The sequence below is a fragment of the Lepisosteus platostomus genome, chromosome 14 (genome assembly GCF_059453375.1).
Source record: "Lepisosteus platostomus isolate fLepPlt1 chromosome 14, fLepPlt1.hap1, whole genome shotgun sequence".
NCBI classification, from domain to species: domain Eukaryota; kingdom Metazoa; phylum Chordata; class Actinopteri; order Semionotiformes; family Lepisosteidae; genus Lepisosteus; species Lepisosteus platostomus.
In genome coordinates this window covers 26,280,949-26,307,508 of record NC_142624.1, presented here as the reverse complement: position 1 = coordinate 26,307,508, position 26,560 = coordinate 26,280,949, and the positions used below count along the sequence as shown (strand labels likewise).

Below are 26,560 nucleotides of genomic sequence, written 5' to 3'. Positions count from 1 at the left end.
AATATCCCTGATCTGTAGTATAACCAAAGTTCACCTGTCTGACCTACATTATGATGTAATGGTGTTTTGCCGTTATTTTTGGAAGGCTGCCTTGATTTTAAATGGTCCATGGCAATGATTAATAGTTGAACTTGAACACGAGCAGAGAAAAGCAAAGACCATTTCTAACAGAAAGGCATATAATTCAAGTGTCCAGTAATTCTTCAGAATAAAAATGTTTTACATGAAAAGAAACAAACATTATATTGGTTTGATCAAAATGTGGTTTATATCAAAATTACTTTTTAAACTTTTTCATCTTTTTCATTTATGAGAGTTTCTAATTCCATATCCCTCCTTCTCAGTAGTCCCAGTGTTCAAGAGGATTTGTGGCAAGCTTCTAATAGCTTTGCAAAAGGTGATATGGTGATATTGATCGCCCTCACTAATTGTTACTCTTTGTTGGAAGTTACTGCGGTAAACTGCAAAAAGAAGTAAAGAAGATGGTTATCACACATCCATATGATGGAGGCCCTTGGAAAAAGAAATAAAATGTTCAAAGAAGGCAGGGTTCTCAATATTTTATCTGCAAAATATAAACAATTTTATGTTACTTTTTTATTAATCAGCTCCAGCTGACTTCTGTCCTAATCCAAGACACTATTTAAGAAACATTATGCATTAATTTCATACCTTCTCTTGACTTACAATTTGCCAAAACTGTTTTTTTTAACATGATTTTTGACTTTTCATTTTGGGACAAATTCCACACTTGCTTTTTGGTTATATTTTTTTATATGTGTTTCCACATAATAAACATAATAATGTGCAATCTGTAATTAGATTGTTATCCAAGAATTCAAATGGCATAAACATCCGAGTTTTTTATTCCGTTTATTCCGCTAATATAATGCTTTGCATTACATGTGTTAGAAATTGGAGTAACAAAGGGCAAATTCAACGTTCTACTAACAAAACGTTCATTCTAAAACTGGGCAAAAAATAAAATATGATTTGCAATAACAAGGCATGAATGCAAGTGCTGTGTTATTATTGCGGTCTTTGAAAAATGTTCTCTGTCTACAATAAATTACTGCTCACCCTGAATTCCAAAAGTGCAGAAATAAACCAGACATTAAAAAAAATCAAACAGAATGTCACTGGAAAAGGAAGGCAAGACCCACTGAATGTAAACAGTGTAAATGGTTATTTACATGAGAAAATCTGACTAACACTTGTCCCTTAAGCACAGGCTGCATGTTTTTATTGCTGTTTAAAAAGTGAACCTGTGTATTACCCTGAATCACAGACAGATAGCATAGCAATTATGTGTCTGATACAATTATTCAATACAATTGAGTGTCTACAATACACATTCAGTGATTTGTCTCTAAAAATGCTTTTTTACTTGTTAGGTTAGTATACACAAACTGCTACTTTTGGATAAATATCCTGATTTCTTTTCAACATTTTCTCATTCCAGATTTTCTAACATAAAATACCTGTACGTAGACTCTCCCTGCTCTGACTAATTCTAGCCAGCAGAATAATCTATTGCCTGGCAGCTGTAAGTGCTGGGTGTTTAAAATTAATCTGCTGCTGAGATTTTTTTTGCCTGAACCTTAAAATGGTCTTCTTTTTTCCTAATTTTCATCTTCATAATTTTGTCTTTGTTTATAGGTTGAACATGTCCAATTTACTCAGTTGTAATAATAGTGGTTTCTTATTACCAGCCAAAATCGGTGACATCAGTGCGGTTGTGTACAAAAGTATGTCAGAAATTTGCCTTAAAAATGTCATAAAAATACTGTTGCTCCTTAGCTCAAGCCAGGGGTGATATTCATCTTTATACAGTAAATAAGGAGTCTGTTCTTCTATAGTCTCGTTTAGTAGCTGACCTGTTGTTGAGCCTAAAATACCCAAATTGTGAAGTACCAGTGGGAGAAAAAATGCAGATTAAAACAACAAAATGTCAAGATATTACATTTAATATGACAAGAGGCAGAAACCAACACTTTCCGTGACAGCATTGATTGTTACACAAGTGACAGTTTGCAAAAATGACAACACCAAATTACTGTGATTTCAGCTACTGCTTCCGCAGGGTTAGTAATGCATTGGCAATATAATGCTTCATTAGTTCAGGGTATATCCAGCCAGGCTTCACTAAATAATTGTAAAACACCTGTAGTGTGATAAGACAGTTCTAAACAGTAAATATCACCAGTGAGTAACACTTGACAACTGTCACTGATCGATCACCAAAAAGGTTACCTGTCAAGATTCTTAGTGACACAGAAGTATTAATTCCAATGTTCTCTTTGAAGGTGTTTTGGCAGTTTGCCTCTGTCTGAATGGGCAAATTAAAAGCATTTTAAAATGTTTTTCTTTCCAACCCTATAATGGCTTTCTCAGTAATGTATAGTATTTGAGTATATTGATCTTAGAGAAAACTTCCCCAACTCTCAACACAACTACCATCATCTTTGTTCTTGTTCTTGGGGTTACATATCAATATGACGTTAATTTTTCTCTACGCTCAAATAAATGTAGAAAAATGATTACAGTCATAGGTGTATTTGACAAGTGTATTAAAACTTGTGGTGGAAGCTCTAATTAGGTACGACTGTATGTTTCTATTCTACCATTGGCTTATGTACTGTATGCTTTTAATGTTCTAAAAAAACCATGTCATGTGTTTTACTGTCTATTTACTGTACCTCAGTTACTCTTAACACCAAATATTGCATTGCCTTTTAACAGAACAAGTAATAGGTTTATTCCATGCTGAAAAGAGAAGAAAGAAAACACAACGTTTCGGCCGTGGAGCCTTCTCCAGGTGCCTTTTAACTATACTTCCTAACATTCTGTTTGCCCTTTTTAATGCTGAATGATCCCAGAGATTAAATATCATTTGTAACACGGTGAGCAAAAGAAAAACAGATGAGATATGAACATAAACAGTTTTTATAGCTTCCTGAAGCTCTGTGTTTGCCATCTAATATCTACAGTTCATATTTTTTGTCTCCTGCATGTAATAAACTGCACTTGACTACATTAAGCCATCAGCTGTCAGGTCATTACATTTTGTCTAAAACAAGATCCCTGGATCAATACAGCAATTCTCATTGCTGCTACTATGCAGTTTGTAATTATATTTTGATATATTCTACAAACTTGACTAGTTTACTAATAGAATAAGTCAGTTGAGAACAAATTCTCATTTTCAAAGATGACCTGGCCAGGAAGCTCACACAAATACTGCACAGAAGACAAAGACGTGATAGAAGAATCGATAAAAAGTAAATACAACAAGACAAGGCACTGTTAACATGTGCAAGGGTCAGGCAGGAATATTTGAATGATATACTGTAACTGAAAACACTTTGAGAAAGGAAGGTGGATTGGTTCGGTTTATTCTAATGAGTTTTCCAATCATGCAGTCATTTAAGTTGTTTTTAACTTTATTAATAAATTATTTTCAAGAAACATACACCATGAACCTTACATCCTAAAAAATGTCCTAAAAATACTTTAACAAAAACTCAACTTTTATACATTGGCAAACAATAGTAGACTGTATACTGCACATCCGTCTCTTTGGGGATTACAGACAAGATCGGAACATCACGGATTCTTTTTCAGCTCGCCCACAGATACATTACACACCGTTTTTCCCCATTAAATTCCCTTTCAATATTGAAGAATTAAACTCATCAATATACTAGAATAGAATAATTATATATTCTATAACAATTGAAATGACTTGCTACCAATATTGCTCTTTAAAATCCTCTGGGATGTTACCAACAGTGTATAGGCAATAAACGGAAGTCGTTTGACAAACTGCATGCCGTGTGTAGCAAAAATTGCTTAAAGGGGAAAATTGCAGTTCCAGAGTTTCTGCATTTTGACATAACTGTACGTTTATATTGTTTATCCTCTCCTTGTATGTTACTATCCCAGAATTTTGACTTGAGCGTACACATTCAAATGCTGTAATATTTTTAGCACAAATGTAACTTTAAAAGCGGAAAAAATATCCACCAGCACACAACTACAAACAGAATCCCGCTATACACAGGCTAGCGGAAGCACGTGGGTAAATAGGAAGTAACGTGCTATGCGCGGGTCTATTACGTTTCTCCTACTGCAGTGTTCCGAAATGGCGGGTAAGTTTTATAATTAATAAAAACAGGTCTTCTGTGACAAAGGTGCTGATTAGCTTTATAAGCACAAGCGAGGCAGTGTGCGCATGTAAAGACGATATCACTTAATGGTGTGGGTACATCAGGATTGATTAAGTGAACTTGTGTACCAGTGTGTAGCAGCAGTATAGGGCGGATTAAACAGAAAACAAAGCTTCCACTGTATGGGAAAACAACACACGAACTTATCTTTAAGTAAAATAATTAACACGGTGTCACTTCATTATAATGTAAAGATTCCCTTCCTTTTAGGTGTTACTGCAGTTTATATCCGATTTGAACGTCTGAGTGTCATTGTGTTGGGCAAAACACCTATTTGAATTAGAAATGCTTGTAATTAATTGCAATTAGAATACGAGACGCTCTATTAGAGCAGCGAAACATCAATTGCTGCGCTTGGGAGTGTGCACCTCATCGTAACTTGTCTAGGTTTTCAGTCATTTTCAGAAAAGCAGTGTGATGTTCCGTGAAGTATTGATGAGGATGAGCTGTAACAGTGGAGAGAGCTGTATAACGGCACGTTAATGTCTCAGAAAAAAATAAATAAAATAAAGCGCAGTTCCTTGTTTTAAAAATCAATCATAATTTATTATTAAACGCGTTCCAAATCAAAGTAGCTTTCATTAATCTTTTCTTCCTGTCTTTATGCATTTACTTGTGAGTGCTTAAATGTTTCTCAAATCAGCGTGACATGACTGAAGTAACATTTTAAAGTTTCTAAAGATGTGACGTTTAATTAATAATACTTTGCTTTCTAGGAATAAATGCTATGGAGAAGAAGCTGGCAGAGTACAAATGTGATACCAACCAAGCTATTTGTCTGAAGCTAGGTGCGTCTGTTACTCAGTCCCATATATTGTTTTGTAAATGGAAATGTTGATTTTGAAAAATGAACTAATGTTTCACAGCACATTTCTTCACTTATTTCAGTATTTAAACAATTTAAAATAATTACATCTGAAAAAAAAGACTCTTTGAGCGTAATTGCAGTTCAAGAATGAAGCAGGCTGTGAAGTCTTCAGCAAGCAAGCTCTCCTTTTCTTATGACCATATCCCTGCACAATCGTAAAATGAGGAAGCTCTGCGGAAAGCATGGCGACCAATATTTAAACGGCCTTTTAGACGAAGTTCTGTTTGTTTTGAAAATGGCAGTGCTTCATGTTGTTGCCTGCTTTGACACGGTGCTCTGTAGTGCAGCCCCACTGATTGCAGCCCTCTCCTGCCGTCCCACAGCACGCTTTCCAGAAGACTTGGAAGATGAGGGCACAACTTTCCACCCGGAATACAGTCACCAACTTTACGGGGATGAGTAAGTCACAAAATCCACACGAGAGTCTTGTCTTTGTAAACTCCTCCCCTCCCATCCAGTTGGTTTGATTTTTTTTTTTATGATTGAGTGATTTAAGTGGGACATGATAAGCAAAACTGGTGATTTCTGTCCAGAGCCGGCCTTTCTTCTCCTTTGGTGTCATAGTTGTTTGGAGTGGGTTTTCTAGGTCCTTGTTATGTCTCTGATTTAAACAGCTTAAGAGGCGTTTTTTCCCCTGAAATGGACCGTTGCCTCTTTTATTCCTCTGTTGTATTATCATCCTTAACTGGATTTAGATGTAAAATGTTTGGAAGAACATGTAACATCTTGAAGATGATCTGTGGTTGGTTTGCCTTTTTTCCATCTTTTTTTTTTTTGCTTTGCCCAAGTGAGTAGCTACCCTTTCATTAGCATGTATTGCCTCTTTGGGGAATATTAAACAAGTCCCACTGGGCCGTGACACACCTTCATTTTGGAATCTGTGAAGAAGTACATCGGTGAAATGCTTATTTGCAAGACATCTTGAGTTTTCCTTAACCCTGGCCTTGCTTAGCGTATAAGAGTGTCCAATATCAATAGGTAATGCCACCATTATGTTGTTGTGCTCAGCAGTGATGAGTGCAATTTCACCTGGCTGCTCTATTAGGCTTTTAAAGTTCAGGGAAGAAGAGAGATTGATTAGGAATTAATGGTGTTCTTCACTGGACGCTTGAGTGCACAAAATCAAACTTCTGGGTAATTAAAAAGGAGGCAGAGCAGTTCAGGAGGTAGAAATGTTAATGGAACACGGTGATGGTTTTTCTAAGTCAAAATGTCAATTAGGTAATCAAATGTTTGCCGATTGATCAGTCTTTTCTATATTTGTATTAAATGCACAGCACACTTTCGCTTCAGTCTTCACTTGTCCTTTCTCTGACCTTTCTCGATTTATAAAGCGCACAAGTCTTCGAAGCCTTTCATTTTGCTGTAAGCACTGGTCACTGGCATAATGTAGCTGCTGGCAATCCTGCTTTCCCACAGTATCTTGTGTTATTGTAACAATTTGCTGTGCAATCACAGTTTTACAAAGATCTCCTTTATAGATTTTTTATTTTTGTTTGGGGGGGGGGGGGGTGTCGAAAAATATTTTTTTCCAAAGCATTCATGCCATTGTTCAGAAAGCGCTAAGCAGATCCGATCATTAGTAGCGTTGGAGGCGGAGAGCTGGTGATGTAGGTCAGAGTTTCTTTAAGACATCCTGAACTGGAGTAGTTACAAAGAGCATGAAAGTGGGTGGAGTCGGAGTGAAACCATGTAGTGTGAGTTAAGGAAAACAGGGAAAACTGCTGGGACCTTTCTGGCAGAGATCGGAGATTCAGAATCATATTGGGACCGTGATTATTACCTTAATGCATAAATAATATTAATATTAGAGAACTCATAATAATTCCTTATATTGACACATTGACTGTTTCTTATGTATTTTTGTTTGTAAAGAGGCCTACATGAAATTATTTTTTTACTTTTATAAGCAGTATTACTTGTAGACAGTTCTTTGCCCATTGCAGAAAGAAAATCATTTTTTTTTTACTAATGTAACTGGACTATTTGATCTTGGCTTTAAGGAGTTATTGGTAATTGTAGTACTGAGTAGAAGCAATCACTAACAGAAAGATAGTGTCTATCTTTCAACATGTTACTATCTACGGATTTGTCACTTAAAGCTTGGAATATGAAGAGGTAGTGAATCTGAGAGTGAAATTAGACATACAGCAAAAACAGCTTAGTAATACATTACAGGTAAGATTTACTTGGGCTTTAAAAAAAACAGTGTGAAGAAATTTGATTAGAACGCAGTTTATCAAAATGCATAAATCTGTTCCCTTTTCTTTTTTTGTCTTCTTTCAGTGAAGTAGCATTCGGATACAAAGGCCTTCAGATCCAGTTGTACTACACTGCTGGGAACCTGAATACCCTGTTTAAAATCAAGTACACAGCAAAGGTCACTGAAAAGTTTGACTGTGTGGAGGTAATTCTGTTACTACAGTTGAATTCAAAGAAATGTTTTATTGACTTGCCCGTGTTTCCATTACTGCTGTGCTCACCCAATTTTCGAATGGGGCAGTTGTGTGTTTTTTAGTTCTGGGGTCAGGTTCTGAACCTCACACATGAGAGAAAGAGGAGGTGAGGGCAGACTCCACTTACCCCTCCCCTGTGTCTTTTAACACACTGCTCACCCACCGCAGGCCTGTAGGGGTCGCTGTGTCCCCGAGAGCCCAGAAAGCCCAGGCAGACTTAACCCATCCTACTTTTGCACAATTGGCTAAACGCCCCATTTTAGGGAATCCCAGTTAAAAGGGAACTGCAGTGCTATTTTTTTTTATATTTTGGGGTGAGAAAGAATCGGCACTGATGAGTACATTTCAAAACACAATAAAAGTATAATGTTCACAGTATCTTGTAAAACCTCCAGTTTACGTCACACAGTAGAGCAAATTTCCAGGTATGGGCTGCACCATATTCTGAAATTCAGAACAAGGCAACCAAACGTCTCCCGACGTGTTGCGGCCTGATTACATTGTAGACAAGCAAGCTTGTGAATACATCTCTCTTAATGCAATAGAAATATGGCTCTTGATTTTAAGACTGATTGGCCGACAAATACTACTTACTTTTTAATTCTGCACGCAGATCATGTTGGAAGATGTCTGCGGTGAAATATCTGCTGCTCAGCCTGTACTTATTCGCTCGTAAGTCACATGACATTAGTCATTACAGGGACTAGTGAGCAGGAAGGGCTGCTTCACATCGCAATTGGAGGGAACTTGCTCTCTCACCTGTGGCAAGGCAAGGGGTTTGCAACAGCGTGGTGACTTGAAGTATTCTCACTAAGTTCCCGATTTTGAGCTTAATTTGGAATTTGTAAATAGTTCAGTCTCACATAATGTGTAAATTACTCATCATTTTCAGTGACTCCATTCCGTACTGCTGGTCTTCAGATGTGTAAAAGTAAAATGTGCCAGACAAATGTTTTTATACCATCAGTGGATTTTTTCTGCAACTGAGATTTAATAACGGGACTGAGAAATTGGGACTGCAGTTCCGCTTTAAGTCGAACCCACGACACCTGAACTTTGTTTGCCTGAAAACAACCAAAACTGAAATAATCATTTGCATCTTTCCGAATTAAACAATCTCCATCTTTTAAGCTCCGACAATGGATTCTTTTAGACTTTAAAAGCCTGACATGTTACTTTCAGAAATACATTTGCTGTTGGAAAATCTGCGCCATAAACAACATATTTTGCTCTAGCTATTTATTATTTGGAATTGTATCTCAAAAAATGTTTGCATGTAGGTGAACCAGTTCTCGCTTTTTAAAAACCACTTTACCATGCTCAGTATAAAACAGTCATCATCTCGAATGACTCCATTCCATACTGCTGGTCATCATGTGTAAAAGTAAAATGTGTCAGACAAATGTTTTTTAGCCCAGCCAACTGTATTTCTTAAATGATTAACCGGAAGTTTTTTTAGAAACCTATCAGATGCTGTACGGTTTGCATTTTCAATTTGGAATAGTGCGTTTATGTTGACATATTTTTTATTTCCCGGCATCTTATTCCTCGTCGCAATTACATTTAAATCTGAATCTAAAAAACCCCCCCAGAGTTTATGCGGGTGTTGCTGTAGAAGAGGAATGCTTTGCATCGCAGATTGCAATGCAAACTGGTTTCGGGGCAATCTGTAAACCAAAGCATTTTTACTTTGGTGGTTATGTTGTAGTTGTCCTCTGTGTACTATACTGTATTTTTGAGAACTGCAGAGCTGCTGCTTTTTGGCAGGGGTGCTACATCGCCATCAGAGTGGAATAAAAGCAGCAGCTGACAATGCTGATTTTTAATTGTTTTCTGAACGTTGGCGGACTTCTCCATAATCTCTTTCCGAGCGTCCCTGCCGGTGCCACAGGAGTGTGAGGGCCCTGAGTCATTGCTGAACTCCGCACCTCCGGAGATTGATATGCAGCAGAGATGCAAAGCACCACGAGCCGTAACAGGCTAATCTCAGTCTGGCTTCTGTTTGAGGCGAACGTTAATCTTCCTTCTCAAAGGGAAGTGCTTTTCACTTTTCAGATAGGGGGTCCAAGATTAAACTTTCAATTGAGTGGCTCCACAAAGCAGTCGGCACGAACTGGAATTCTCTGTATGTCTAAAGAGACCACCGGTGTGTCATGTTGGAGTACTCCGCATTTCTTGCGGTTAGAAATTAGCTGTTGGAACAAATCTGGGCTTTATTTCCAGGGAGCCAAGGAAACCCATCTCCCTTCATAATACTTGAACACATCCTTATCATTTTGAGAGACTGAACTATTCGTTATGTGAATCTGTCAGATAAAATGATTGGCTTTTGTGTTGATTTACATTGCAGTGCACCATAAAATGTTTTTTTCTGTGACCACACCACCTTTAAAAACTTCCCTGCCATTTCTCATGGTGTTATTTAAGTACTAATTGTTTTACAATTTTGGAGTAAATGTTGCACTTTCAGACTATGGCCATGAATTACTTGTAGTAATCTAAATTAAAATGTTTGGTTACATGCTAATGGTTTACTGTCCAAAGGTCAGGAAAACAAAAGATCTAAAGAGCTTGATTTATAGTGTATGTGAAATGCCCTAAAGCTCAGTACATTCGTTAGCTGTTTTTTTTTTTGTGCAGATTAGACTTTTATGAGTGTTTCAGTCTTCTCCTCTTGGACGTGTAATAATGGGACTATGGGGGAAAGAAAAACGTACAAGTGTTGAGCTTTAAATCAGCGAAAGAGTGTTGTTGGCAGCCCTCTTATCGAAAGTGAGCGCACACCCTCCCCCTGACTCCTGTCAAGGTTAATTTTTGGTCTTTGAAGATGAAAACTGTACTTTTAGGTATGTAGGGGGGAAAAAACAAACTAAAACTGTCCGTTGACCCAGATGGGTGTTTTGATTTGGGTTTGGGGATTTTTGTGTCTTGACACAATACCATGTGCTCCAGTGTGTGCCTGTTGTATGTGCGCACTGCCACTGACTTGAATACAGCTGGCGCGATGGAGTTGGGAATGTAGAGCAATAGGACAGAGTTCACAGTGCAGCTGCCTCTCTAATGGGATGCAGAGGGGTGGCTCCTACTAGAGATCACCTTTCCCCAGAAGAAGCAAATGTTTTAATAATGGAGTTCAGTTTTAGTGTGTGCGGATTTGTGCTTTTGTGTTCCCCGTTTAGCGCACACAGGAGATTAAGTGGTGGTTACAAACAAGCTGCAGTCCCCATACCAGGTGAAATAGAAAAGCAGATCCTTTTGTGAGGTGTCGATTTTTGATTTTGCTGGGCAATTTTTTTTTCCTCGCGGTGTCTTTGATCGGTGTAGAGGACGGAGGTGTGGATCATAACTTCAGCGGCCGAGATCGAAAATGACTGTTCACTTGGGAGTTTTTTTTTTCCCCTCTTTTAGAAAGGAGTAAACCCTGAAATGCAGTATCTACACACTCGTAAGGAAGAAAAAAAGTACCCACTTAAATGTGACATAGCCAAGCATATGAAACTAAAATGGTTGCATTTGGCAGTCAATAAAAATCTTAATTTTATTTGCTGGTTAATTGTAATTTATGAGACTTTACTTCAAGTAACAGTTTATAATTTACATGCAAAGTGAATACAGATTAGGCCTGTAAATACCTCTAAATCTGAATGGCTGTGCATTTTTATGTCTGTTGTTAAACTGTAAGTCTGTTTCTTTATTATTTGAAAAGGTGATCTTCCAACAATCCATTAATATACAGAATAGAACAAATAGACTTTTAAATTTAAAGATGTTGCTTTCACAGATGCACTTGTTAACTATTCTAATAGTTTTTGTTCCAAAGATAAAATATATTAGGACAGGCACAAAAAGCCCTAGAAGAGCATTGTTAAGCTATATCTAAACTAAGTAATGGCTCCTTTTAAGCTCGAGAACAATTTGTAAGTGGTACATGGGCAGAACATTGACAATATAACTTGTTTGTCCTTGGCCTCTATTTATAGTCCTTATTCCTCAAAAATGCAGTTGAACAATAATAATTGTAAAGTGCTATTCATCTGCAGGTGCATTACATCCACTTAGATATGAGGTGATGGCTGAAAAGAGAGGAATTAGTAGCATGTTGTATTAGCCTTTTGTAGTGCATTTTGTTCAGGGCTTCTTAATTTCCCTGTTTTGAATGCTGAACAGCAAGAGTCTTGGTATAGAACTAATGGCCATCATGCATGTAAATGGTGTGAAAGAGCTGCTTAGCAAGTTAATACAAAGTGTTCTTATGTCAATCTTTGTGGAAATGGATACAATACAAACATTACAGCTGAACTAACTACAAATTCTACTGAGTAAAATCCAGGGCTTATTGTCCCTAAATCTTTGATTTGGGGGCAAGTTAATTTTATTGAGTTCACTGGCAGGCTTAGAGAGGGGCTCATATTGGTGTACAGGGTTTTGTTAAGTCGAGATCAATTCATTAAATTTTATTGCCTGGTGAGAAGCAGAAATACATTATTGTGGAACTTCATCAAATATTCATGGTTTAAGATAAGTAGTAAATGTATTCAATTAAGCGGTCTTTCAATCGAGTATAAAAAAGGGAATTTCAGGTCTGCTCAGCTGACAGCCTTGAATGCTTAATGGTTTTCCTTTCTGTGATACAAAAATGTGTATTCTTTCCTTTTAATTCCACATGGTCTTTGTTAATCAGGAATGAAGCATTTCCTAATGAAAGAACAATGCAAGCTTATTTTATTATGTTTCTTTATTGATTGTGTGATAGAAAAGATCTTAGTTCAAAAAAATTAACTCGCCTCTACATAATTTTAATTAGACATCTGATTACCATAAAATCCCCCTTTTTTTGTCCTGTCAAAATATATCAAGCAATTGCAAGCAGATGCTGTCTGTGAACTGTATATTTAGACTGTGCTGATATTTCTGATTATTTTAAGGTGAAATTTATTTAAATGCTTATAAACACTTGTGGTGCATTTTGGTTATTTTGTGTTTTTGGTGTTGGGTGACAAGATGGTGCCAAGGTTAAAAAAAACACATTGATTTGCCTCTAGGTGACTCAAATGAATCTGTGGTTCTTCTTGTACCTTTGCACATGCTTTAAAAGCAATAAAGGTTATGCCTTCATATTCAAGGAGTTTATTCAACCCATTTAGGCCTATTTATAGGCATTTTCTCCTGTTAGTTTTTTTAAGCTTGAGCTAAAAATGCAAAAATCTTCAGATCAAAAAACTCCAAAATATATCAGTACTAATCCGTGAGCACTTTAATGCATTCATAAATAAAGTTATTGAATCTAAGAATGAAATGCATATTGGCAGTCAGAGGCTTTGTGGTAAGGAGTTGGACGATATTAAAAGATTAATTTTTAATGACATTGAATTAGGATGCTTGTCTTGGTCTAGAGTTTTCTCTGCTCTCCATATTTAATTTTCATGGGTATGTTCTTCGGTTTTGGTTTGGCATTAAAATTACTGTTCTCCAAAATCTCGTCATTTAAATAGTATCTCAAAAAACCACAGAAAGATAATTAGTTTTCCTGTTATACTGGTGTTTTTTTTGCTGAAAATACAACTTCTTCTTATGGGTCATTGCTTAGCAGGTCATTCTTGAATTAAAAATGAAATGTGAAAGCATACCATTTTAACCGTTTCCTGTTTTACGCTTGTTCACAGTGCTGATAGCAGACCGATTTTGGTATCAAAACATTGGCAGTTTAATCCAAGTGGCTATGTGTGATAAAAACAATTACAGCAAGAGCAATTGACTGGAGGATATGTGATCCCACTTCAGGAATTCCAAGCACAAGCAGTTGTAGTTTATACTGAATACAAGTACTGGGAAATACAGTCCAACACAGTCAGCCTTTAAAAAAAACAACTTTTAGTGGATGTTCATAGCAGACTAATGTGAATCTTATTCATTGCTGGTATTTATATACATGTGGCAATCTTCTATTAAAATTGTAGCCTTTTTTGTTAAAGGTAACCCATATTCCACATGGATCTCTACTTTTAAGTACAAAAAGTAACCTGTTAGCTTCATGGTTATATTACCTGAAACAGGTGATGTTAATGATGTAAGATCACAGTAAGTCAGTTAGATTTAACTGGTGAATGTGATGGTTTGTTTGCTATAACAATATTTTTTTTTATTACTTATGTGTAGTGTACCTACCTTGAGTTGTTGTGATAGGGTTTTATGATCGGTGTTAATTCAGGTTAACAGGCTTGCTTTTTTCTCATCCAAACCAAACTGTATTTGTAACACTCATAATCAAAAGTTGTGGTAAGAATCGAAAGCACTAATTGTCATGATATACAAGTACTTCAGCTCCAAATTCTAAGATGGGTAATACTTTATGCATTGCGACGTAAAGTTCATGGACGAAAAATGGAAGTGTTTACTCCAGTATTGTAATATCTGTGCATTCCAAGCCAAACAGGCAAGCACAGGCAGATCAATTGTCTGCGGATTTGCAGCCTCGGATGCAAGCAGCCAGTTTCCTCAAAAGTGGTCTGCAAAGAGCTCTGTATGGTTGGGTTGCAGTGCGGTGCTCATCAACCCTGGCAATGGAAGTTTGTGAGACCAGTGGTGCAAAGAGCACAGACAATGAATGGGCTGATGCATCTGTGAAGTTGCGGGGGGCTTTCTCCTGGCATGGTTTGGGCACAGTCACTCCCTAAGAAGGCAAGGTCAGTGTTAATTGTACTTAGTGATCATCTTCACCCCATCTTGCAGCATTTCTTTCATGCCAGGAGGGTTGCCGATAATGCCCCTATGTTTGATGAGCGTGACACTGATGGTATCCAGATATGTTATTCACATGTCATGGCTTTCCTGGCCACCAGATCTGATCCTAAAATAAATATCATTGACAGGACATTCTGAACAATGCCTGAGATGACGTTTTCCACCTCACCTCTGTTAATTGTACAGTATTTAGTGAGTTTGCATTGGGGTTTCCATTTTTATTTAATCCACTAACCGTATGTGTACAGGGCTTAATGCAGCTACAAGTTGGAATGCATTTGTTTCAATGTGCTATATTCCCGGAGTCAAAATCTGGGAAGGGGAATAAATCTGTGTAACAGGGTTGCTTCAATATGTGAAATTAATGTTTTATAGGAAAACATATTTCAACATAGTGGTACTAAGTTTCTGATAATGTGAAGGTCATTGATTATGACCTGCACCATGCATAACTGTTTCCCCAATCAGCTAATAGAGACCAACTCACTGCTTAAGCGATCTATCTGATATAATACCCCATCAAAAAGGTTAAGCGATACTGGTTATGGCATATTTAAATTTTTTAATGGACTTTTTGCATCTTAACGGTGGATTTCACAGCTTTGTACTGGCAAGAGTAAAAACCCCGCTCTTTGTGCGTGTGTTTTCCATCAGCCTGACGACGTTGAAGGTAAAATCCGAGAAGTGATCCCTGCCGGATTCTGTAGCAACACAGACGACTTTCTTGCTTTGTTGGAAAAAGAAGCTAATTTCAAGCCTTTTGGGACTCTGCTCCACACATACAATGTGCACAATGAAGAGGCAGGTGAAGATATTACCTATCAGATCTACAAGGTAAGTGTCTCATCTCGCTCTCCAGCTTTGTGTATGGAAGAGGGGGATCTCTCACAATACCGTTTTTGTATCAAACGGATCTGTATGAGTTTGTTCTGGTTTTGCCTTCCCCCCCCCCCACCCCCCCCTCGCCTCGTTTTGTCTTGCAGCGGTGTAGTCCAGCTGCGACGATCCGAGGGTCCCTTTCTTATGGGATGCAATTGTTGCCACACTAAACGTGTGCGATCATAGACCCGAGAGAGGTGGCCCTGGGCTCTTTCCCACCGGGAGAGTCTGGGTTTATTCAGCAGCCCTTGTAAGTGATAACTGAGCCACTTTACTTGTCTGCCCCCCCCACCTCCAATAGGCTGACATGTCCTGCCCTGGCTTTCGAGAGTATCACGAGAGGCTTCAGACCTTCTTGATGTGGTTCATTGAAACGGCCAGCTTCATCGACGTGGACGATGAGAGATGGGACTACTTTCTTATGTGAGTGCAGCCCTTCAGCAACATTTAGACCGTATTGTCTCAATAAACCCAACGACTTCCTTTGTGGTTTCGCCAGTTACCAGGCCAGTTTAATGATATTTTTCCCAGGGAAGGCAGTCATTGTTTATCGGGGGCCGAGGAGTTTTTTTTTTTTCCCTCTCCCTTTGTGCCTCAGAAGACTTTTTTTTTTTCATAGAGCTTGAGTTGAATTGAATACTTTTGTCTTTTGAAACGTTGAATGTAAGGGCTGAAATAGTAAAATGAGCTCTGCCCGTGTTTTCTTTGGCTTGTCACCTATTCATCCTAACAATAGGCAAATGGACTGAAGTGAAGTAAAGAGGCCTGATTTTTTTTTTCCAGAGTTGCTGTGCACCAATTAAGTGAATTGTACATTCAGAACGTAGCAGGTGTACCAATTGCGCCAGCTTGATGCAGCATGCTGACACTGAAATCTCGGCCAGAGAATGGAGGGAAAATGGAAGCCGCATGGGAGTGTGGCTGTAATTGACCTGCTTGCCTGTGTGTTTTATCTGCAGATTTGAGAAGTATAATAAGGATGGGGAGACACTCTTCGCAACTGTTGGCTACATGACAGTCTATAATTACTATGTGTACCCAGACAAAACCCGGCCACGTGTAAGGTAATTGGTAGTATAGCACGTGCCTCTCCTTTATTGGGGCACACAAAAAGAAAATTACACATTTCCTCCTCTTTTTTTTTTTTCCTGTTGTCCTAAATTACTGGCTTAACTAACTAACCAACCAAACTCACTTTGTCATCAGATGGAAGCAAGTGGTCAGAAATCTGAAAAGGAAATAATGGCTAAAACATGGAGTCAGTTACCTCTTTTATTTCACCTTTCCTTTTTACGGTGCGGCACGGTTTCGTTTGAAGGGTGTGGGTTGTTCATTTAACCCCGTTTCTGAAAATTGGTTGTGTTCAGTCTTGAGTACTTCTTTTTTTTATCCTTCCTCACACAGGAGGTAATTTGCACTCTTGTTCTTCGATAATAATCATGACTGTAAATGTTTTCTATATTTATTTATATAAAATAGAGCAGCACGTACATCAGCTTCTTTACCCACCGACAGAAAATAAGAGAGGTTTTATAAATCCACCATCATATGCTGGACGATTTTATTTCAAGTCAAAGATGGCAAGTTAAGCTTTCTCCTGTTAATGCTTAATAGCCAAAGTGAGTTTGAGAATTCCATATGGCGTGTAAACGTCGAATCACCAAAGACAAAGTGTTTGTTCAAAATAATTTTTAGTTTTTTTGCTTAGCTCGTCGTACCGATCTTAACCAGCCTCTCTCAGTTTTGTCTTGGAAACGTTTCACGTATTCACATTAAAATAACTCAAATCTGCTTTGCTGGGCTCGAAAGGTCGGTTCTTGCATCTAACACGATGCTTTGATATCTTTGTTTCCATTCAGCCAGATGCTGATCCTCCCCTCATTTCAAGGAGAGGGTCACGGTGCTCAGCTGCTCGAAGCTGTCCACAGGTTTTATTGCACAATTCCTGAGGTTTTGGACATTACTGGTACGTGCTAGTTTATTACATTTTGTACCGACTAATAAGGTTCTAAGCACTTGAAAAAACAAAACTTTCCAAGTGATCAGGACACTGAAATCAAGGAAAATAACTCTCTGGCAGTTAAATATGTATATTAAATAAGTTTAATTAAAATATGAATTCCTTTCATTTTAAATTCCCTTTTTAAAGGATCTCAATCCTTGTTGTAAAGTGTTGAAGGATGTCTTCGTAAAAAAATGGCCGCGAATGGAGGATTTTACAGCAAATGCATTTTTTACTACTGGCCTTTGGTTTTGTGAGCTCCATAGATGAAGGAGGGGCACTAGCAGAAGTTGCTTTAAATGTTGTAACAACATAAGCAATTTAATAACGCTTGTTTAATGGTTTTCAACATGTCTTCAAGTTTATACCAATGTCTAAAGCAGTTAGAGTGTTGCTGTGTTCTCAGATAATTCCTTTAATTTCAAACAACTGAAGAAACTGTCAGTGATCCCTCTGAAGGAGGAGTGACAGTATCCCCCTTAGGGGTATTGTTGGTACTAAGTTGAAGCCCTCTTTTTTGTGTAAAGAAGGCAGTTTTGTGCTGACTTCCTCGACACAGGGCCAAATTGAGTCCGGATGTATGTAAATTGCAAGTAGGTTTAACAGAAATCTGTTCGCCACATGCTGCACAATCATTTTCAAACAACGGCATAATTATTTTCCTGTTTCAGGGCAGCCATAACTTGGATTACATCTGAAAGTGAAACACTAAGCTTTTTTTGTGATGGTGTGTCATGAGTGTTTAGGTATCACGTTTAGTATAACAAAACATATACTTTTTGAACATGTCTGCATTCCTCTTATTTGTGTTGAACTGCCCTAACGATTGTGTTAAATTGTACAAATTGGAGTGCAAGATCTTGTGACCTAGCACAGTGGGATAACCCCATTTTTTATAATTTCAGCGGAAGATCCGTCTGAGAGTTACATCAGGCTGAGAGACTTTGTCCTGTTAAAACTGTGCCAAGCACTGCCATCCTTTTCTGCAGAACATTTAGCTCAAGGCTTCAGTCAGGAAATGGCAACAGAGGCACAGGAAAAGCTAAAGATAAACAAGGTAAATTGTGAATGTTGTCTTATGAGCTTGAAAGTGTCCTTACATAGCCACCTTGCTTACCAGTGCATTTGTCCTGTCTGTGGATCGAATTATTTGATATTTTCTCATTTTAGATGGTTTTATTATCACTGAGCTGTACCTGAATGTTACAAAGTTTTTCACAATTTCAGAATTGTAGTTCATAGGTATAGTTAACAGTTTCTTTCATGAAGAAACAGGACATGGATTAACATAATATTTTACCAGGGTAGTATGCCAGTTGAAGGCACAGTTTATGGTCACTTAGCCTACAGTTTATGTTCCCATTAATTTCCATTCATGACAGACATAGATCTTTAGGGCGTGCAAAGAAAACAGTCTCTGTTTATATTATTTGTCAAGGAGAAACAACTCTTCGTTCACAACAGCTTGACAGTTGTGTCGTGTTTTACAACGCTTGCTGTGTGCCGAGTTTTGGCAGCAGTTTGAACCTTTGCTGACATCACACTTGTTTTCGTACCGTTTCAACAACTGTTTGCTTTTTCACGTCCGGGCTCTGACACATGAAGTTCGGTGTGTGTGCCCAGGTCGCTAAGTTTTGCCAGTGGGCTCACAAGAAAACTGATTTTCATGATTTTCAGAAAGCAGTCTCTTGCACTGCATCTTTGATAAAAAAATTAAAGGTTGCAGGCGAATGTAGAATGCTTTTTTTCTAGTATATCTCTTAGCTGTTGGACGCATTCCACTGGTTGCACCTGTGAATCTGGTTCCTGGGCATTATCAAAGCCCGAGAGCCTTTAGCATGAAGTCGTAATGGCTAGGACTTTCACCACCACTATTTCAGAATTCCTGGGGATGCCTGCCCTCCTGTGCCTGTGTCTTCCCTCTGTGCAGTTCATCTTTTCCTCTGCCATAAATCTCAGCCTGACTTCAATCAATAAGTCGGGAATTGCCTGAACCTTCGTGCTGCAGAGGTATTTGAAATGCACTGATGAAAGTGGTGGCTTTTTTCCATTAGAAACATGCAAGGAGAGTGTATGAGATTATGCGCCTGAGAACAACAGACATGAGTGACCTGGAGAAGGCAAGAACATACAGATTGGAAATTAAAAGGAGGCTGATCGGCCCCTACAAGGTATGTGTGTTGGCAGAAGCCTTTTTAGCCCATGAAAAGTCCCCACCCCCCCATCTTCCCCCCTCAAAAAATATGTTTTTTCCACCTAATTATGAGCGGTCAAACTTGAATAAATTAGCATACAATTTAAGACCAAAAAGGGAAGGGATCATGCACTTTCTGTGTAATGTTAGAGTCAGGGTTGAATATGTTAACTGCTCCAGGGTTTACAACAGAGCTTTTTGTCATTAATTACTGTGTGATGTTGCACAGCCATTGAAAACGAGGTGCGTTCAAGAATTAAAACATTTTAAGTGATAAAGTAGGATTCAAGTTGTCCTGACAGGAATGCGTGAAACCGAACTCCCCGTTCGGCCTCGTTCGTATTTGGAAAATTCTGAATGTGCCGTTCCAGGGCCGAAAGAGCATTCAGCCTATCTGAGGGGCATTGCGGTGTAATTTGCCCCAAAATTGGGGACCTGAAGAAAAAAAGTGGAAGGTCCACATGTTCATGCATTGAAAAATGCAGACTTAAATTTTTCTTCAGCTTGTTTGACATTAACATTCTTTCCGATTAAGCGAGGTTTCCTGTATGCACTGCGCCACATGCAAGATGACATTTAGTTGATGAATGAAAAGCTGTGGCATTAAGCTGCATGGGTTAATTAGACCACAAGTAACGGTGAAAAGCCAGGATTTCCCTGCTTAACCCGGAGGATGTTGAAGATCCTTGTGCTTGTTCTTTTTTTTTTTCCCCCCCAAAGACACACAGCCTATTATAAATTATCATTAGAATGTGCTGCCTGAATCTAGTTAATGAGGGACCCACAGCAGGGTTTGCATGTCTTTGTCTAGGCGTCTCTTTTCTCTCTCTGTCTGTCAAGTCCCGGAGAAATGCCGTTGTGTAGGCTTTTCCTGGCGGCTGCTGTAGGAAGGCAAGGGAAAAAGTTGTGTTTGGCAGGCAGTTATTTATGGCAGCTTAATGGCTGCATTTGCAAAAGAATTGATCTTGCGGACAGGTGTGTTGTCAAGGTGAAGGAAATCAACAAATAACAGATGCATAACGTTCAGGTTTTTAAATGAGAACTTAAATCTGGTTTTTGTTTTTCTTCACTTATTATAGATTCAAAATCACAGCAGTTGCATGTAGCAGATGCCTACTACCTCAACGTTGTTGGCTTACAGTAATTGTTATGGCAGGATATTTAGACAAGGAATACCAAGCTTTTTTCTGGACCCTTTGTAGAAATAAGGCCTTATCAATGGTAATGCAATGCTTCATGCTGTATATCTGAGAAAATGTATGCAGTTCCCTAGGATTCAACTCCGTTTGATTCCCTTATCTGTAGGATTTGCATCTCATTCAGGAGAGTAATTTGAGGTGTGATGGCAGCAATATGGGATCACAGTCATGTTTGTAACAGCAGTGCGGATGGTACTTCATAGTTGTCCAAACTTTAATTTACGGATAACACTGTGTGTTTTGGAAGTTTCATTAGCATTTTTGTGTTTTACAGGAAAATTGCTTTTTGGTAATGTTACAGAATACCAATTTACAGCTTTCCCACCACTCTGTGTGTTTACGTGTATGTTATACTGCATCTTTGATTTCTGTCGGTAAATACTCACAATTTTGTACGCGTGGATAAAGCCCAAATGAGGTCCTCCAAGGATCTTCAGTTAGGCCCACTGCAAAAGCTATTAAGTTTGATTCACAGCAACATAAAAACTTTTTGAGAATTGTTTTGAATGATTATTATTTGCTATTTATTATCATGTGTTATTGTGCTGTTCCTAAAACTATTCAGTGCCCTTAAATGAGAGGAGAGAAGTGAATTCCTAGATAGAAAAAACTAAGAGGAGGTTTCCTGTTTCCATCCTGGCATTTCATGGGTTGGGGGAAGCTTGCACCTGGAGTACTGCACCCAGATGCCCCATTAGACATGTCATTTGTTGACAGCAATTTAACTGCATTTTTTTAAGTTCCCTGGGAAAGTGGGAAGGAAAGATCTGGGTTCCAGATGGGCTCTTTAGTGTTGGAAACCGTTCTCCGGCGGAGCTTGAGGCAGTGTGAGATGGCAGTCGTTGGAAGCTGAGGAGAATTAGCCTTCATCCCTACCAGCACTCTCTGGGCGTACGCATTTATCTCGTTCACCCCCAAATGTGCCTGTGGTGCAAGTATTGTAGGGCTTCTTGGTGTGCCGCCAAAGTCTGTGACCACTAACATACCGCCTCAATTACAGACGTTGGCATGAACCTTACAGGGTCTGGAATTCTGAAAATCGTCAACCAATGTCTGTCCTGAAACCAATGCATATGCTTCTGTATTACAGTGAAATATCATGGCTTTGTTCCTTCAGTGGCTTGGAGGTGACAGTACTGTACTGTGCTCGTTTGCTATACTACTGGTGCCACTGTTTTGGCCTTATTGGTAATGGATTCAACTAAAGAACAAATAGAATGGACTTTTAAATGTGACTTATAGGAAACTGTCTCATAAATAGAAATGAACAGACCTCTTTTTTTCCAGTGCAGTTGCTTGAATGCAAATTTTAGCAATTGCTCATCAGTGAAACACGAAAGTAATTGAGGAAAATATGTAAACATGCTTTGTGAATGTTCAACATGGCCTGTTATGATCGTATTTGAAAGGTTAGCTCAACCTTTTTCTTTATATGGAATTTGATGGTTTTCTTGAGCCGTTTTAAGAGTACACGCACTAATCCTAATGCAGGATTGCATTGCACACAGTGCGTTTTTAAACCTTAATTTTTGTTAGCTCGTTTTTCAAGGAGGTGGTGGTCAAACTGACATCCTGGCAGATTAGCAGTCAGGACATCTCAGCTGCCCATCATGAAGCTGCCTTTATTGTGATGGTGCATCAGTGTTTCTCCTAATAAGCGATTAATACTTGTGTATTGCTTGTTTATCATTAGAAAAACCAGAGGGAACTTGCCAAGATGAGGAGGTGTCTCAGGCCGGAGGAGTTGTGCAATCAGATGAGGCAAATGGACCTTCAGATGCAACACGAGGAGCTGGAGAAGAGCTACCAGGAGCTTCTGAGTGAATACAGACGAGTTATTGAACGGTTGGCTCAAGCCTGATTGCTGTGTTGTGTGCGAAATCAAATCAGAAATCACTTTCTCCCGGCTGTTGTTCATTTGTATATTTACAGCGGACATCCAGCTCCCTCTTGTTCTCATGTCTGGTATAATGTGATATTTCTTAATTGAATTGACTTACTGTTGTTTCAGTAATTCCAAAATGTAAGAGGAAAATATAGCTTCTGAAATGTGCTTAATGTAATGGTAGGATCTAAATAGTGTCTTGGGGTGACAATTTTCGGTATCTGTGTAGATTTTCAGCTGTTCTTCTCTTACTGAGAAATTCAAGGTTTGGAAGCACTTAATAAAAGTTTTGTACATTGCATAACAAAGCTTTGGATGTTCTTTTTTTTTGTTTTCGGAGCGTAAACTTTACATTGTACAGGACAGACTAAAACACACTTAAGTATACAAAAAATATACCATATTTTTTAAATGCCCCTAAACCCCTCAACACTTCATTTTTCGATGCACTTCCACCGGTACTGTTTCGGCTTTTGTCTTTCATATTTCACATTTGATGAAATGCAGGTGGTAATTAAATATCTGTGTTTGTGACTGGGGCTCATTAAGTTTCAGTGCAGCGCTTCGCTACTGTCGCCAAACTGCTGCCCCAGCCTCCATATCATCAACTGCTTGTTCTTCCCCCCAGCATTCAGACCTTTTAGCCATTCAGAGCTGGAATTGCCGAATGAGGTGCCAATTATTCTTAATTGTGCTTGTGTTCTTTTCAACTGGGGAACGAGGGCTAAGACGGTAATCATTGATTTCAAAGAGATACCATCAAAGAAGGTCATATAGAAAAACACTATGGATATACTCCCGGTGTGCAGAGGTGAAAGGGCGCCGGCATTTGTGATGAGCAATTGGCTCCGGTACCGTTTGCGGTTAAACATTGGACATATTTTAATATCAATTATGAGAAAAGATAATAGTCTAAAAAGAAAATACATGTGCACGGTATTTTCAAGTACTTTTTCAAAATATTAATTGCATTAATTGGCTTAGATTATGTAAGTGTTAAATCAAACCTTTTCCACTTCGAATTAAAGCATTACATGCCTCACAACACCACTTTCATGTCTATTTCTACCCTTCCAAGATGGATTTTTCTCATGCATTGGTGGTAAAAGCCTCCTGAAATGCTCTCATTGGAACACAAAATCTGCTAATTTCTCTTCCACACTCCACGTCTGAAGTAATGTCTCAAGACAAATATGATGACAAAATGACTGGACTCTAAACTGTCGTTGAAATTCTGCATTCTTGGCATTATTTACAGAAAATTGCCACATGGAAGCAAAACGCAAGAATATCAATCAATGCAATCAAATTTCTCTCCATGACTTCCTGGAGTGTTATCTATATTTCTGTAAGTAGGTGCTCATGTATATTACCAATTACTGTCAGTTTGTGCTGAGAAACCAATAAAGAAAACAGCATGCTCTGGTATCTGAGAAGTAATATTTTTCTGTGTGATGTTAAATGTTGCTTGATAAGTTACTTTTCACAGAATTAGCTAAGGATGGGTACAGTAAAACTACAGCAAAAATGGAGCTCTCATAATGGTTGTTATTTTCTAACATAGGTCCTGGAGTACCCCTGTCTTCTAGTTTTCTTTGCAACTGAGCTGTTTTTTCAAGGGTATTGAACCTTTATTTGAAGCATGTTCCATTAAAATGCTTTCAGATCTTAAGTAGTTAAGTAGGATAGGATGTAGAACATAAGAAAGATTAGAGATAAAAGGCAATCATTTGGCACAGTCACTAAGTAATCCAATTTGATCTGCTAATTGATCTGTCACAGCCATTTCTTGAAGGAAGCCAAGATATTGTCTACAACAATCTTATTGGGTACCTTGTTCCAGACTCCCACAATGTTTTGTGTAAAGAATGAGGTTAATGTTTCACTTTTCATTTTAAAGAATGTGTAAGGTCATGTTTGTTAATTAATGCCTTTAAGGATTTGGAATGTTTGTATTCCTCCCCTCATATTCCTTTAGTTAAAGACTAAAGTTTTACTTATTTTGGCCTGCCTGAGTAAAGACATTCTTTTACAACTGGCAATATATCAGGCGTGCTTAAGACTGAGAACACAAAATTCAGGAGCATGCCATCTAGCTATATGATTGAACCTGATATACTGTAGTAAAGCAGATTTTAAGAAATGGTTGTCTCAGATCCTAGTAAAACAAATTGATTTAGAAGGGCCAAATGACGTCCTATTTCATTTGTGATGCTTGGCTATAGTGTACATCTTAATCCCATCGAATGTTCTTTGTATCTTTCAAGGGGTTTGCAGATTGTCCTATTTTGAAATAATCTACTAACTTAGTCCAGGTGGGTAGCTGCGTCAGCATGCGTAGGCTGCAAAGGAACAAGTAATAGGTTTATTCCATGCTGAAAAGAGAAGAAAGAAAACACAACGTTTCGTCTGTGGAGCCTTCTTTGACAGGCTATCCAGAATATCCATTATTATTAAGAAACACTAAAATGAGGGGTCCTAATGTATACTGTTTATTTCATTACCCGAGTATAAGGATTCACTCTTTACTGGCCCTGTTTTCTGTTTTCTAACCAGTTTCTAATTCAATACATACAGTATATTTCCTTAATTGCTATTGCGTGCAGTTTGAGAATTCTTTAATGAGGGTCTTTATTAAAAGCCTACTGAAATTCTAAATATATTATAGTGTAGATACATATGATCTATATCCATATTATACCGTAGATTATACATTCTCTATATCCATTACGGATCTTGCCTTAAGCAAAGACTTCAGCAAAGTCTAAATCCATTTTGACTTTCCTCTAGAATCCTACTGCCATACTGATGATATTTCAGTTAAATTCTAATTTCCAAAATGTAACTTTTAGTAAGCTCAGAACTTATTGGTCTATAATTACTTGGTTCTGGCAAATGTCCCTGCTTTCCCAGCAAAGTGTTTTGCTGAACATGTTGGGTTATGAATAACTATGTTATTTCAATAAAAGCAGTTGGTTGAATAACATAAGTCCCTGGAGATTTGATTAATTCTGGTATTCGTAACACTTTTGCCTTTTCTCTTATATTAACTTTTTCCTTCTTCTGCTTGAGGCATGATGTTCATTTCTACTTTGTTAAGCATCTGAGTGAAGTTTGTTTACTCTTTAAGTGTTAGAAATGAGCATGAAACCTCTGCTGGAAGCTAGGTTATAGAACTGTTCTCATTTAGGATCATTGTTTGAACTACTAGATGGAAATTAAGCAGTGAGTTTGTGGATCAATAAGAATGTTTTCTGGTGGGGTGTGCCTCATTGTCATTTCAGCTAAATCTTCAATTGATTGCTCATTAGGAACTGTTCGGAAACTATGCTAACTATGGTAGAGCACCAGTTTTAAACCAAGCTGAAATAGAGATTTGTTTGGCACATGTTTTGGAATATAAACTAATAGAAGACTAAAAGCAACTGGTTAAATTAAGAGATCAATAATTTTACTTTAAAACTAAGTTGGAACAAGAAACAAGGCACAGGGTTATCCTAGGACAAGGACTGGAATACATTATTCTACAATGATTTTCTGCACAAAGCACCTTCCTTTCTGAAGCCATACTAATAGACTTAGTAGGTATTTTAACAATAGGTAGAGCTTATTTTAATACCTTTACAAAAAGAACATTCTTAAATGAAGACTTGGAGTTAATTTGTGCGACTGGTTGTTAACACCTGAAAGTAATTTGACCAATTCTTAATTGTCACTATGATTACTTTGTTAGATTATTTCCTTTGTAGACCTCAATTAGAATAAACGAGAACTCTCCATGGATTATTCATTGCTAAAGTTGTTCTGCCGTCCACTATTAAAAAGGGACAAATGGAAAATATACCAGTTTAATGCATTTTGATAAGTGAAAGTTTATGAAATGTTAAATCTTTGCCCCTTTATCTTGTTCTTTATACCTTAGAATTTACCATTACAGTACACATCCATCCTCTGATGTAAGTTTTTCATGAAATTGATAAGAGACAGTTCTTGGTTCTAAAACTGCAATGTTAAATGCTGCTCTGTGCAGTTCTAAGTTGGAAAGATATCTCGTTGAAAATAACTCCAGGCCTGGTGAATTTGTAGAAAGGAAAACATGAACAAATT

At 38.0% G+C, this 26,560-nt stretch overlaps 1 protein-coding gene across 1 annotated transcript; it reads left to right on the top strand.

The window, feature by feature from the left end:
- The first annotated feature begins 4,041 nt into the window (after positions 1–4,041).
- hat1 (histone acetyltransferase 1) lies at positions 4,042–22,761 on the top strand. Its single transcript, XM_088605307.1, has 11 exons — positions 4,042–4,151; positions 4,946–5,017; positions 5,421–5,496; positions 7,384–7,504; positions 14,949–15,128; positions 15,475–15,596; positions 16,133–16,237; positions 17,033–17,139; positions 18,081–18,232; positions 19,230–19,346; positions 22,262–22,761. Exons 1-11 carry the CDS (start codon positions 4,103–4,105, stop codon positions 22,427–22,429), a joined length of 1,269 nt encoding a protein of 422 aa, XP_088461433.1. The 5' UTR covers positions 4,042–4,102; the 3' UTR covers positions 22,430–22,761.
- The last annotated feature ends 3,799 nt before the right edge of the window (positions 22,762–26,560 follow it).

Excerpts from the sequence above, each read along its gene's own strand:
- hat1 (XM_088605307.1), top strand. The coding sequence starts at position 4,103 with ATGCGCGGGTCTATTACGTTTCTCCTACTGCAGTGTTCCGAAATGGCG. Across the intron at positions 5,497-7,383 it reads CACCAACTTTACGGGGATGA|TGAAGTAGCATTCGGATACA; the intron begins GTAAGTCACAAA and ends GTCTTCTTTCAG. Across the intron at positions 19,347-22,261 it reads GGCTGATCGGCCCCTACAAG|AAAAACCAGAGGGAACTTGC; the intron begins GTATGTGTGTTG and ends GTTTATCATTAG.